Genomic DNA, 15072 nt, shown 5'->3' on the forward strand with positions numbered 1-15072 from the left:
AAAATCTTCTATACAAAAATTATTTTTAAAACATACAAAACAGGTTAAAAACTATTTTTGGTTTTCAAATAAATTTTTATTCTATTATACAACGATTTTTGAAAATTATGTTTTAGAACTGTTTTCAAAAATACTTTTCAAATACGACCTTAGTTTTTCAAAGAAACGTTATTAATTTTTAAAAAGAAACATTTGATTATGAAGGACAAGATAATGCTTCACCAAATAACTTCAATATTTTCAAAATTACATATATAACCTCACTTTGACATTTTTACCCTTCAAACTTTTCATCCAAAAAGTACTTGATGGGATTAATAAATTGTTGAAGGTTATATTTGTAAGGAAAGTTATTCTTCTTTAAAAGCAGTTTTTAACCCCGGCAAAGTCACCGATCTTAATCCCCTGACAACACGAGAATAAAAGAAAGCTTAGAAACCCACTCCTCGTTCGTTCAAAGGTAAAATCTATGCTCTTCAGTAGAATATACATGCGGAGACCGGCAGACGAAGTATGAATCTGACTTGGGATGAATAGAGGGAGACGACCCAGGTGGCGCTTTTCTCTTTTGGAGATCCCTTCCTTCATCACTTGGCTACCAGTGTTTTTTTGCTTACTATACTCTAGGCCAGCCCAGAGAACCATGAGAAAGTAGAATGAGAGAAGAAGCAAAGCATATCATGCACATTCTATATATATAATTGCATGAAGTAGGAAGAAGTGGTGGGCAGAGGGCAGAAAAATGTGGAAGATGACATCAACACTACTGCCGACATTCAGAGTTACATGGCCGCTGAAAACTCCTGGGATTGAGTTGTCTCGGTTTGCTGTTGGTCTTGCTGCTGTTGGCCTCGCTGCTGTCTACTTTTTCTATGGAAGAAGGAAGCCCAAAGGTCTCTCCCTCTTTTTCCTTCTTATTGCCAAGAAATTTTTTTCATTTTCCATCATACTCGATTCCATGCATTACAACTTCTTTTCTTTTCTTGTTGGGTGTGTTTTTGTTTGTTTATGCTAGAAAAAATTGCAGCTTCCCTTTTTGTACATAAATAATCTTAATTTTCTGTATATTTCAAGGTAGATGTGATAGTATAAATGTCTGATATTTTGCAAAAAAATTAAATAACATGCCATTGGGTTCATTGGAAAAGCCATTTGATGAAGCATTTTGAATATTTTTTATCATTTTGCTTTGAGTGTAGGTTTGGTTGGATTCTAAATTGATTGTACTTTAATAGTCCTTTAGTTTTGAATTCATTTAGGCCCTTTTTGTGGGTCACAGAAAGAATGTATCAAAAGGAAAAGAAAATGTGGGAAATTGCACATACAATGATTCATTACTTGAAGTTATGATTTAACAATTTACTTTGCAAAGACTGTAAATGAGTATACCCTTTTTCTTTTTCTTTTCCTCTGATGATATTCTGAAATGAATTCAGTTGTCAATGGACTTTTTTGATAAATTTCTTGCTTCCATTAACTTGAATTTAATCAACTTCTAGTTCAAAAATCTTTCATAGGCTGGCTATTTTCCAACCTGCCAAATGCAATCAGAATTGACTTTACATGTAGATCTCTCTGTTTTTTTAGTGGGGAATTTGACTAAGTATGATAGCAAAATGTACTGTAATCTATGTTCATATAGGTCTCTGGGTTCAGTAACGGTTGCATGATTTATATTGTGTGTATGCTTTATGTGGTAAGATAAAATATTCAAGTACTGCTTTTCAAGACACTGAATTTTCGGCTTGTGTTTCTTCTTTATTTGCAATAATGGCTTCTTTGTAGATTCAATGTTTGAGAAAATTACTCATCCATTCTTCTCACAAAGAGGTGTACTGTAACAAAGAAGTAGACATTTTGGCATCCCCTTCTTTTTCCCCTTCTTGGTTTATATTTTAATGGTCTCAATACATCAAATGCATTTAATTTATAATTTATCATGGAATTAAATCAGAAGATTAAGTTTGTGTTTTTCTCTGCAATTATATGTTTTTCTAGGCTGCTTAGACCCAGAAAGATTCCAGGACTTCAAACTAGTCCGGAAAACTCGAATCAGCCACAATGTTGGGAGGTTTAGGTTCGCCCTTCCCACGCCTACCTCAGTGTTTGGTCTTCCTGTTGGACAACATATAATTTGCAGGTTCAAACGGCTGACCTTTTTTGTCTTCCATATCTGTCCCGAGTTTTATATTTTACTTCTTGATTAATTTCTGAAAATTCAAATGCTCCATTGACAAACAATTCATCGATTCTTAGACTGACCTTAGCTTATGTGACTTTAGTTACTGGGATTTATAACTATTGACCATACACTCCAATCTGTTGATCAGGGGAAAAGATGACCAAGGTGCAGAAGTTATCAGGCCATATACCCCAATTACTTTGGATTCAGATGTTGGTTTCTTTGAACTAGTTGTAAAGGTGCATCCATCTGAAATCTACCATTTATGGGATTTCATCTTGTTGCTTGGTGATGTTTATATTTAGCTTTTACCCATTTTGAACTCTGTTTTATGTTTTTTGTTTGGCTTCTGAATAGATGTATCCGAAGGGACAGATGTCCCACCATTTCAGAAAGATGCGTGAAGGTGATACCCTGGCTGTAAAGGGACCCCGGGTACATGCTATTCCTGTTGAAAAGGATAATATGTTAAACTATGGAACAATGACACTTGCACATACTATTGTCTCACAGACCAACCTTAAAACAAAATGAAATGTGATACCAGTTTTGATATCCGAAGTGGTGGCCCAAGCCAGAGCAAATTTTCAAGTTTGTCTCAGGTGCTAGGGAAGGGATCTTGAGGCAGTGAACTCCCTCTTAGATGACTGTGGCTGTGTTGAACTTCATTTTTCGTAGATCCACTGCCTGAAACTTGAAAGCTTATCCTAGCTTTTCCGGTTGCTCTTATAGGAGTAACCTGACTCACAACCATCAGCCAAGCTCACCATTATTGATTGTGGGGAGCTACTTTAAGGGTCATCCTACATTATGGTCTGCCCTGAAGTTGCACTTTGTGCATTTGGTATGTGGGAATAGGAATGAAAATAGGGAGGGAATGAAGGTGAATCATAATGCAATGTAGAAGAGAGCAATCAAAATCCTAGTAACAATGGGATTTGATTTCCATAACAATGAATTTTTTATTCTTGTTCCCAAAAAATAATCCAAACACATCAATGAATAGGAATAGAACTGATTTCTCATTCTCATTCTCTATTCTAGTATTCCAAACATGGCCTTAGAGTGCATCAGATCTATCATAAGCTCAATGCCCTTTAACTCATATGTACTATTTTAATTAAAGAAAATTTGGTCCTTCAAAGAAAATAACTCAGAAGAAGCACTTTCATTATTAGTTTAGCAATTTCTTACTTAAGCCCATTCTACATTTTAATATTCTCAAATATTTTTATTTTCAATCTTATTTTTTACTCATCGTTTAAGTATGTTGCAATGAAATGAAAATCCACATTCCTTGATCATGATGTTGTAATAAAATAATTGGACATTGTTAATGCAAGAAATGTTGTGCTACAAGTTTGGTCTCTAGATGCAATGATAGAATCATTTGAGTGTAGCTTCCTAACATCATCATTTAGCTACACAACAACATTGGCTTTTTGTTTACTTTGTTGATCTCAAAATGGATTATTTTTATTGGAGTTCATGAATATTGATTTCACATAATTGATTAATAATTGTTATGAGTGAGTTATTATTTTAGATGGAGTGATTTGTATATCATTGTTTTCATGGTTTAAGGGGCGTTTGATATATAAACCTGGCCAAGCTAAAGCATTTGGGATGCTTGCTGGAGGGACTGGCATTACCCCAATGTTCCAGGTATGGGTCTCAGCATTTGAAAATCCGAAGGTACCTTTTATTTTTTCAATTGGAAAATATTCCTCTCTCTGAATTTAAGGTTAGTGTATGACTTTTTTTCCTTGTCTTGATTCCATTGCAGCTAACAAGAGCCATATTAGAGAATCCAAAAGACAAAACTAATGTGCATCTTATATATGGCAACATCTCATATGATGACATTCTTTTGAAGGTATGTATGTTACTATATTTATCTTTCTTTTTATCATATCTTCATATCGTGCATCAATATGTGAGTACAATTCAGGAGTCCTAAATGGATAGAGGAAAATCAACCTCAGGATTAGATTGAGAACAGACTGTTTTTTGCCTAGAGTCCACTATCTCCCATTGTCCAACATACCTCTTCTAGTGTGCATCCAAAACCCAACACTCCTTGTTTCCATGGCCCCATTCACTAATATGTTCACCTAACCCTGGAATAGATATGATATTGTAAATTTGAATTCAGCAAACTGTTGGATTTAGAGTACACAAACGCAGCTGACAAATTAGTTCATGCATGCATCCTATAGATCATAGTATTTGAATGCAGAATAGAGAAGACAAATGGATGTTCTTCTTATTAAACAATTCTGAAGTTACATGGAAATTAATAGGCTAAGGTTTGAATCTTAATTGTGTAACAAAAAAACTACAAATCTAGGACATAACAACTTTAACCTTATCTGAAATTCCAAATCTAATCAGTACAATCAATTCGGATTTATTTGAAAATAAAACAGAAACTTTAACAAACAATCCTAATATTTCTTCGCTCCCCCTCAAGTTAGCGTATAGATATTAATCATGCCCAACGTGCTAACTAGAGTTTCAAGGTCTAGAAAGGCTCTTAGTTAGAACATCTGTTATTTGTTGTCCTATGGTGATGAATGGCATACACATAACACCACTTTCAAGTTTCTCTTTGATAAAATGTCTATCAATCTCGACATGCTTTGTACGGTCATGTTGAACAAGATTGTTTGCTGTGTTAATTACTGACTTGTTATCATAGAACAGTTTCATAGGAGGTTTTGAATTTTACTTAAGCTCTTCAAGAATTCTTTTCAGCCATAATATCTCACATGATCCATTTGCCATCGCCTTATACTTTGCCTCTGCACTACTTCATGCTAGCACTTTTTGCTTTTTGTTTCTCCATGTAACGAGATTGCCCCAAAGAAAGGCATAGTAACCAAAAGTTGATCTTCTATCTATGACTAAACCTGCCCAATCTGCATTTGTAAATACTTTTACACTTCTTTGATCACTTTTCTTGAACAATATACCTTTTCGAGTGTACTCTTTAAATATCTTAGGATCCTATATATTGCTTCAAGATATTCCTCATATGATGAGTGCATAAATTGGCTCACAACACTAACTGCGAATGCTATGTCATGCCTTGTGTGGAAAAGGTAAATTAACTTCCCTACAAGTCTTTGGTACCTTCCAATTTCAATTGGCACTCCCTCGATTGTTTATCCAAGCTTGAGGTTTGGATCCATTGTGGTGTCGCTTGGTTTGCAACCACTCATTTTTGTTTCCTCAACAAGTCTACAACGTACTTTCTTTATGTGACAACGATTCCCTTTTTTGATTTGGCCATTTCCATTACCAAAAAATACCATAGGGACCCCAAGTCTTTAATCTCAAATTCAACTACAAGGCATTTCTTCAATCTCACTATCTTGGCTTAATGACTCCCAATAAAGATGATGCCATCTACATATATGATCAAAATGACTATCTTACCTTCTCCAGTATGCTTTATGAATATTGTATGATCCGTTTGTCCATGACTGTAGCCTTGATTTTTGATCAACCTTATAAATCTTTTGAACCATGCTTGTGCAAAGTGCTTTAGACCATATAAAGACTTCCTCAGCTTGCATACTTTAGTTCCAAAGCTTTCCTTAAAACTTGGTGGAGCGCTCATGAAGAATTCTTCTTCTAAATCACCATTAGGAAACACATTCTTAACATCTAACTAGTGTAGGGACCATTCAAGTTTACTGCTACAGAAAGTAGTACTCGGATTGTATTCAACTTGGAAATTGGAGTGAAGACTTCCTGATAGTCTATCTTATAAGTCTTATGTAAAACCTTTAGCCGCCAACCTGGCTTTATCTCGTTCCAGAGATCCATTTAAATTAAACTTTATCATGAATACCCATTTACACCCCACTGAAGTCTTTCCTTTAGGCAAATTCACTTTTTCCCATGTGTTGTTCTTCTCTAAAGCCTTCATCTCCTCAAAGTCAACCTCCTTTCCACTTTAGAACACTTAGAGCCTCTTGTATATTCTTAGGTACATCTACACCAGGTAATTGTGAGATAAAAATAGAAAAGGAAGGTGATAGATTTTTGCAGGACATATGATTGGAGATTGGATGCTTAGTACAATTTCTAATGCCTTTCCTATGAGCAATAGGAACATCTACAGGTTTAAGACCATTAAAATTTAAAGAACATGACATTTTAGAAGGAAAACCTAGAATGGAAAAATTTGTTGCATTCTAATCTAGTCTCTGATTAAACTGTTGGCCTTGTAAGGTTGTCATGTCATTCTTACTTTGAGTCCGCTTGTTTCTTGAGTAGACAAGCCTAAATAATTTATCTTCTCTAGTTCTTGTATCATTATCTATTCCACTTTCAATTCCATAAGCAGGCATTGGTATAGGCAGTCCCACTTCTAGATTCAAAATTCTCGAATCCAACAAAGGTAGATCATCGAAATTTATTAAACTTGGTTTTTTAATGGAACTTGTGCCATTATTCTCAATTTCAAACTAGTCTTCACAAATATTCTCCCCCTAAAGAGGAGTGTTAAAAAAGCCTTAAGACTAAAAAAAAATTTACATCCATAGTCATAAAAAAAAAAAAAAAAAATTGTTTTTGGATCAAAACATTTGTACCCTTTCTGTGTTGGTGAATAGCCAAGAAAAACACATTTTAATGCTCATGGATCCAATTTGCTACAACTATGATTATGCACATGCACAAAAACAACACAACCAAAGACTTTAAGAGGTAAATCAGAGATTAATCTTGACTTTGGAAAACATTCTTTAAAGATTTTTAATAGTGTTTGAAAATTCAAAATTCTTGAAGGCATTCTATTTATTAGATAAGTGGCAGTAAAAATAGCTTTGTCCCATAAGTATTTAGGTACTTTAGTTGTAAGCATTAAAGACCTATCTACTTTAAGGAGGTGTTTATTTTTCCTTTTTGCTACTCCATTATGTTGTGGAGTGTCATTCCAAGAGCTTTGATGAATGATTCCATTTTCCAAAAAAATATGTTCTCAATATCTTATTGAAATATTTTTTTCCATTGTCACTCTTAAACACTTGGATTTTTTTTTCTTGAAACTGTGTTTCAACCTTATTATAAAAATTCTTGAAAATAGCCTCTAACTTTTCTTTAAGTAAACAAACCCAACAAATTCATGTATGGTCATCAATTAGTGTCAAAAACCATATTTTTCTAGAAATTGTATGAGTTTTATATGGGCCCTAAACATCACTATGAATAAGAGTAAAGGGTTTGGATGACTTGTAAGGTTGCATAGGAAATGATACACGATAATGTTTTTGCAATTTGACAAACATCACATTGAAAAACAAATGGATTTTTATTCTTGAACAAATTGGGAGACAAGTACTTCAAATACTGAAAATTAGGATGGCCTAACCTATAATGTCATAACATTATTTCATTATCACTAGAAACAAAGAATGATTTGAGACTAGGCATTTGAGCTCGTCCACATAGGTCACCTCCATCTTCAAAGTAATAGAGTTCATTATTTTCCTTAGCATTGCCAATCGTCCTCTTCGAGCCCACATCCTGAAATTCAGAGTGAGTTGAAAAAAATTAGCACAACACCTTTAAATCTCAAGTTAGTTTGCTAATGGATACTGAATTGCAAGAAAGATTTGGAACATGGACATTGTAAAGAACAAGGAATTTTGAAATAACTATTGAGCCTATTTCGGCAATGGTTGAAAGAGAACCATGAACTATCTTGATTTTCTAATTCCTTGCACACTAACTATAGGAAGAAAATAATTTAGAATTCCCTTTCATGTGATTCGTTTCATTGGAGTCAATGATCCATGGACACTTTGAAACCGAGGACACGTTAAATGAAATAGCTTGAAGGTAATTACCTTTTGGGGCTAAAGCATAACAGGAAGACACATTGCTTGAGAAGTTTGTGGATTTGAAAAGCTTATACAGTTGATCTAACTGTTCCTTACTAAAAAATGGTGTCTTAGTAGCTCCTCTTACATCATGATGCTCCTCAGCTTCAACTTGGAAGGCTTTTAAATTATGGTTGGGTTAGTTGGTTTGGTTGGAGAACCTAGGCTTCCATTTTTGTGGCTTCCCATGTAGATCCCAACATGTCTCTTTTGTATGCCAAGGTTTATTGCAGTAGTCACACTAGACCTTCTCATTCCTTCAATTTTGTCATGGTTGTTCAGAATGAGTAAATGAATTTGCCTTTGATATCAGAGCTAAAACCTTGGGTACGAGCTGACTACTCTCTCCCATCATAACCTTCCTTCAACCTTCTTCTCTTCTAACTTCAGTAGTTACTTCACGAAGAGATGGGAAGGGTTTCCTACCTAAAATTTTGCCTCTTCACTTTATCCAAGTTTTTATTAAGACTCTCCAAGAATACAAATACTCCATCATTCTCCACTCTCTTCATATGTCTCACACTATTAGTTGGACAATCCCATTCCTCTTCAAAACATAAATCTAATTCTTGTCACAACCCTTTCATGGCGTTATAATACTTTGTTACCTCTTGCTCGCCTTGTTTTAACCACCACAACTTTGTTTTCAATTCAAAAATTTGGGTAGAATTTTCCAAATCTAAGTAGGTTTCTCGAACTGCTTCCCACACATCTTTAGTTGTTGGTAGGAAGAGATACATCTTTCCACTTGGATCCATGGAATTGATGAGCTAAGCAGTAACTACTGAGTTTTTGGACCTCCATGTCATCATTATTGGCTAGTTTTGTTGTCTCGCCATTTAAGTGCCCAGGCTTCCCTTTGCCATTGATTGATTGTGCCCACTCTAGATAGTTTTTACCATTCAATTTTGTGAACAACTAATTGAATAGGTGGATTTTCAAATCCATTAAAACTTACAGTGGATACTAGTAGTGTGCCTCCTTCTACAACACCAGACATAAAGCTTCTATTTGCTACAATCATGGCTCTGATACCATGTACTCACAATAGAAAAGAAAAAAGGATATTATGCTTCTTAAACAATTTTGAAATTACATGGGAATAAATAAGCCAAGGTTTGAATCCTAACTATATAATAAAAAAACTACAGATCTAGGACCTAACAACTTTGACCTTATCTAAAATTCCAAATCTGAATTAATATAATTAGTTTAGATTTATTTGAAAATAAAACAGAAACTTTAACAACAATCCTAATATTTCTATAGAATTTAAAAAAAATGTCTTGATATCTAAAGGAAAATGAGTTGTTTTAGTTTGGCTCTTGAATCACCAAGGATCGTGCTTGTATGCAAGGTATGCAGGCAACCTTCTTAAGCAAAGGTCAATGAAGAGAGAAAGTGGTGGCTCTTAGGTCTTTTTTTTTTTTTTTTTTTTTTCAAGTGTGTCTTCCATAAAAGCACTCTTTGTATTGACCTTACTGGTGGAGCCAACATAGGCCCACAGGGGGCAAGTGCACCCTCCAAAAAAAAAAAATAATGCATTACTTTGACTTAGGCTTGAACTAAACTACTATATTAAAAGGCAAAAAAAGCTAAAGCACTAAACCAAATTTGCATCTTGATAAACATTGCTTCCTTCAAAATAACTTTTTTCTATTCCCCTGCTTTACATTTCTTGGCTTCGTCATTGATAGACCTTAAGGTAAGGCGTAAAGCCAAACTACCCTTAATGACCTAGCCTTAGTCATGACTCTTGTGATGTAACTACAGCTATATAGTGTATCCCAATTTCCTAAATGTTAAGTTTATCAATTGCATACCATTAAATAGTTCGAGTGAAAACTACTATGACCCATTAGATAACTTGGGCCTTATAGAATAATTTTACAAAAATGATATAATTAATCTTCACTCCGCTAAAAAAGAATAGTCACACTCTAGCATTCTATGAAAATTATAATGAAGTAATTAACTAATAAATGTTTTGCAAGACTTACCATACCATTGCATGATGTTCCCTATGAACTGATATTCATAATTCAAACTAGAATTTTTTATACACTATTTGAATTACATATTTATTCCTTGAGTTACAAATCCACTTTATTTCTATTATCAATTAATATACCATATCCATTAGGATAAATATTAAATTTCAACTTAATAAAATTACTATGACCATAGATTAGACTTAATCATTAACTTTAAGATTAAACAAGAGGATATAATTATTTTATATATTTAAATATCATGGTATCTATATTGAAGGTCCATTTTACTACTTGTTGAATTAAATAATCACTTAACTCAATAAGGATATATGTTCACTTTAGGATCTCACACATATATAAACTTAAAGCAATTATAAATTCAACATTAGCTTAATGATCTCTAAAGATTGAGAACATATGCAATATAGTAGGTTAGAGAAAATGAATGTCCAAGTGATAACATTTCTTATATGTATCTCCATAGGTCTAGTTCAATATATAACATACATATACTAATAGATCCACCTCAGAATCTAATTATAGTGGCTAAGACAAGTCATTCCACTATATAGAAGATAATGCTCTACAACCTCTACCGAGTTACCCAAATTCATGAATAGCCTTCAACTACATAGTTATTAGGATCCCATGTTTTGTGTCTTCTATATATCCTCATATGCCCAAACTATGTTCAACATACTTGATCAAACAAAATACTTACAAAAATAATGCTCAAATAAACTAAACATTCATAAAATGTGTAAAATAAATTATATTGAAATAATGAGTAACATTCATTAGTTCCAAAAAAAACTTACTTTTAAAGGCTAATTCCAACACAAACTTTAGACTATAGAGTTGTCCAATTCTCAAAAGTTGGCATGTTGTACTTATCCTAATTATTTGTAACACATGGCTAAGTTTCAATTAGTTGCTTGCTAGTTGCGAGCCAATAGTTATTCCTCTAGGCCTACATTTTTCATATAAACGCTATTCATCACATCCTCCAAGGACACTCCAAAATAAAGTAAATGAATTGACATGAGTGAGAGGATCATTGAAGCAAGACCGACTATTTTCTACTTAGTGTCATCAAATGAAAAAGGCAATGTCATGGCAATAGAACTCCTTTTAGCTTGAGGTGAAAGACAAAAAACAAGGTTGTAGCCTAACTATAGTAAGACGATAAATAGTACACATATACTTACCTATTCAATACCTAACCAATATAAACATTGTCTTTAATAATCGACATTATTAAATTTTCATCTCTCATGTTGTCTTATAAAATTAACACCCTTGACACTTGGCTTAAGTGTAAAAGGTCAAGAGGGTTTGTTGGAGGTTCCAAGTTCAAGTCCTAATGGGGACAAAAATTTACCAATAAAAAAAAGAATAATGTCTTATAAATTTAACAAAATAATAATAATTATTTGAAGTACTAAATATTACACCCCATATCATAAGAAACATTATATTGTTTAAAGAAATTCATCTTATCTATAAATGCATATTCTAATTTTCCAAACATCAAAAATCAAAATAAAAAATAACAAAATAAGAAAATAAACATCCTAAAAAGGCTTTAGGTATCATAATCATAGTCATTGTGGAAATTAAATTTTTCATCACTTTCATCAAGACTAGATTGATAGTTCTCCATCTCATTATCACTATAATTGACAATATGATATTTCATCTTATATTTTGTTTTAATCTAATCTTAGATTGAATTAAATTACTATCTAAGCATGTTTAATCTTAACCCATGGTTAAAGGCAACCGCCTCTACGCCTTAACTCAAGGGCTCTATGTCTCACCTCTTCCAAGTCACCTGACATCAATCTTCAAAAGGTTACTTTCATTTGCCTTGCCTCACCTAGGCACCTAGTGGCCTAGGTAATCTATGCATTCACCTTTGATAATGTTTTTTCTACCCATGAATAAAAAACAATTTTCTAGAAAACCAAATTTAGAAGAATCTTTATTAGACTTCTTTAAATGGACCATTTACTAGGCTTTTATCTCATGCCTAACTTACTAACACAATTTTAAGACACTGCTAATAATAGTAAGGTTTGATCTAGCACTAGGATTGTCAAAATTGTAGAATGAATCCTAAGATGCTCAAAGCTTCCATTTGTTATTAGAATATCCAATAAGATGCATCCTTGAAACCTATTTTATAGCATCAGTATCAAGGCAATAGTGACTCACTGTCATTTCTGCTATCAAATTGTTTGAAATATTCATGAAAAATCTAACTATTTCATGGAGAGAAATCACTTTTTCTATTTTAGGATCTTCCATACCTTGAATTCCACACAAGCCAAGGAATTCAAAATTAAAACAAAATCATCCAAGACTAGCATTAGGAAATAGGGATAAGATGTATAGATATTAGAGTCGTTAGGTTTAATATAGGCCAACAATGCCCTTGTTTAAAATTACAATATGGAAGAAACTAATTCATGTTTGTTCTCACTGAGGCCAACACATCCTCATTTATCATCTTTTAGCATAGTTTCCATAAATCAAAATGTTTAGGAACATCATTCTTAACAAGTCCCTGATAAGAAAAAAAAAAACAATTTTAAAAATAACTTCGGTCTTAAAGCAACTTGTTTTAAGACTTAAAGCAACAAACAAACAAACAACTTAATACTTAAATACTTAACAATAATAAGTGCTATATAGACTTAAGTTTCACATCTTCCTTATCTTGTGGGAGGTGTACGCCCTATAGAAACGGTTATTCCTTGGTCCACAGCTCCTAAAACAAGGTTAGAATTATCTCTTCTAGAGTGATATCTCACTGATGGCTCACACCCCCCAACCACCATCCCTCCCCTGGGAAGGAGGCCTTCTTCAACTTCTACCTAAGTTGTGCAGGGAAGGCCCATAGACAATTCCAGAGAAAATTGAAGCCTCGTGTGGTTTTTCTGTCCTGGCATAGCTTGAATCTTCATTGATGTGTCTATTTCACCTAGCCACTCTCCAAGGTTACAATCAGCATCTTCAGTGATGTGTTTATTTCACCTGGCTACTCATCAAGTCACCAACTTGCTTAAACTTTCCACTAGGCAGACATCAACCCTCATATATCGTATTTTGACTTTGTGGAGACCTTTGTTTTCGGTAAAAAATCAGTATGCCTAGTCACTGCAACCCCCTCCGTGAAGAGATGCCCTTTTTCCCAAGGTTACGAGTCTTTTTGGTTGCTGAAAGAGTTATAACTAAAGCACTTTGAATTAAAGGATATATGAGTTCTAATTAAGAACTAAATTAAAAGGTGAGGTGCTTTTATACATGAACCTTCTATAAGAGTTTAAAAAATTTAAACTTTTTTTTCTTAATAATAAGCAGAAATTTCTTCTTTAAATATTTAATATGATCAATAGAATGAATTCCGGCTAGATATGAGTGTATGATAGATTCCCACACTAAAGAACTTTCTCTCACCCTTTAAAGTTTCTTTATTGTTTCTTATTTCTTTCATTGTTAGAATTTGGACTTTTAAACATTTCATCATCAAAGAAACTATATGAACTCGGCTTGTGGAAATTGGAAGTTACAATGATTTACACGGAGAAAACTTGTCTTGGACTGCAGCCTTACTATGAAATAGAAAATACAAAATACAAAATAGAAGGGGAAGAAAAGAATTATGCTAGAATTTGGATGTCTCTTCGATGGGAACTGATGGAATTTACTCTTGTTATGTGCAGGATGAATTAGATGGCTTTGCTCGCAAATTCCCTAATCGTTTCAAGGTTTTTTATGTTCTTAGTCAGGTGAGCTTTCTGTCCTCATCAACATCCTTCATCCTACTTTTTGTGGCTGAATTACACCACAGTTCTTTAAGCCTTATAAGCCCTCTCTTTGTGGTTTTCCCCCAAAGGAAGCTCAAGGTAAAAGCCTCAAGCCACAACCATGAGGCTTAAATTTAAGCCTTCCTGGACTGGGAGCCATAGATGAGTAGATGGAGCAGATGGAGCACACCTTGATGCTAACCATACATTTGAGATGTGCACTCCTATAGGCTAACCAAAGATCTGCCATTTAAAAAGAATTAATTGCCTTAATCTCCCGTTCTCTCTTGAAATAGTCTACTTGAATAAATCTGCAGCCTCCTGAAGCATGGAATGGTGGCATTGGACATATATCCAAAGAAATGATTGAAAAGCACTGCCCAGCCCCAGCACCTGATATTCAGGTCCATCTCCAAACTCTTCATATCTCCCTTGAGCACAACACAACACCATACTTCTGTCTCTTCTACTTGTACTGTACTGAGTTAATAAGCGGTCTTGTTTCAGATATTGAGGTGCGGTCCACCGGGTATGAACAAGGCAATGGCTGGTCATCTTGTGGCCCTTGGATACACTCCCCAAATGCAGTTTGAGTTCTGATCAATTGTGTAATTTTTTCTCCTTCTTGTTTATGGTATAGAATACTTCATTATTTGCATAATGTCCCTGGTAGGCAGCAGTATTTGCTGGTTTGAGAAACTCTGAAAATTGGCATTGTGGGATTAACTAGTTCATTTCCCTTTTATTGCAATGATTCAAAAGCAGATGGGATTTGGGTTTGGCTTTCAACCTGTTTTGGATTTGTGTTATGATTAGTGTAAGGATGCTTGTTTAAGTTGTTTGATGATAATATTTTAAGTTATAATACCGGATCCTTCAATCCCAATGTATCCATGTTGATACGACATGACATAAATGTCACTATGAGATTCTTGTCGGATACTTCTATTTTACTTTAGGTGTGATTGTTAGCAGCGTTATAATGAAAAAATTGCCCTTATAGTTTATAAAAATAATTTTTAACTTAAAATACACATTAGACAAATTTTTAATTGAAATTTATTTTCTAAAAAAAAATTAAGTTGATATTTTAAAAATGTTTTCTCTTTTTTTTTTTATAGTGCTTTAAACAATCATTGAATATATTGAAAATATTTTAAGAATTTTTGTTAAGTCAATAAAATGTCTTC

At 33.7% G+C, this 15072-nt stretch overlaps 1 protein-coding gene across 1 annotated transcript; it reads left to right on the top strand.

The window, feature by feature from the left end:
* Positions 1 to 418: 418 nt before the first annotated feature.
* On the top strand, positions 419 to 14768 carry LOC117928961 (NADH--cytochrome b5 reductase 1-like). Its single transcript, XM_034849120.1, has 9 exons — positions 419 to 893; positions 1999 to 2140; positions 2331 to 2421; positions 2540 to 2617; positions 3767 to 3847; positions 3969 to 4058; positions 13799 to 13864; positions 14200 to 14286; positions 14390 to 14768. The coding sequence occupies exons 1-9, from the start codon at positions 743 to 745 to the stop codon at positions 14480 to 14482; spliced, it is 879 nt and encodes a 292-aa protein (XP_034705011.1). The 5' UTR covers positions 419 to 742; the 3' UTR covers positions 14483 to 14768.
* Positions 14769 to 15072: the final 304 nt, after the last annotated feature.

Source organism: Vitis riparia, chromosome 13 (assembly GCF_004353265.1).
Source record: "Vitis riparia cultivar Riparia Gloire de Montpellier isolate 1030 chromosome 13, EGFV_Vit.rip_1.0, whole genome shotgun sequence".
Classification (NCBI taxonomy): domain Eukaryota; kingdom Viridiplantae; phylum Streptophyta; class Magnoliopsida; order Vitales; family Vitaceae; genus Vitis; species Vitis riparia.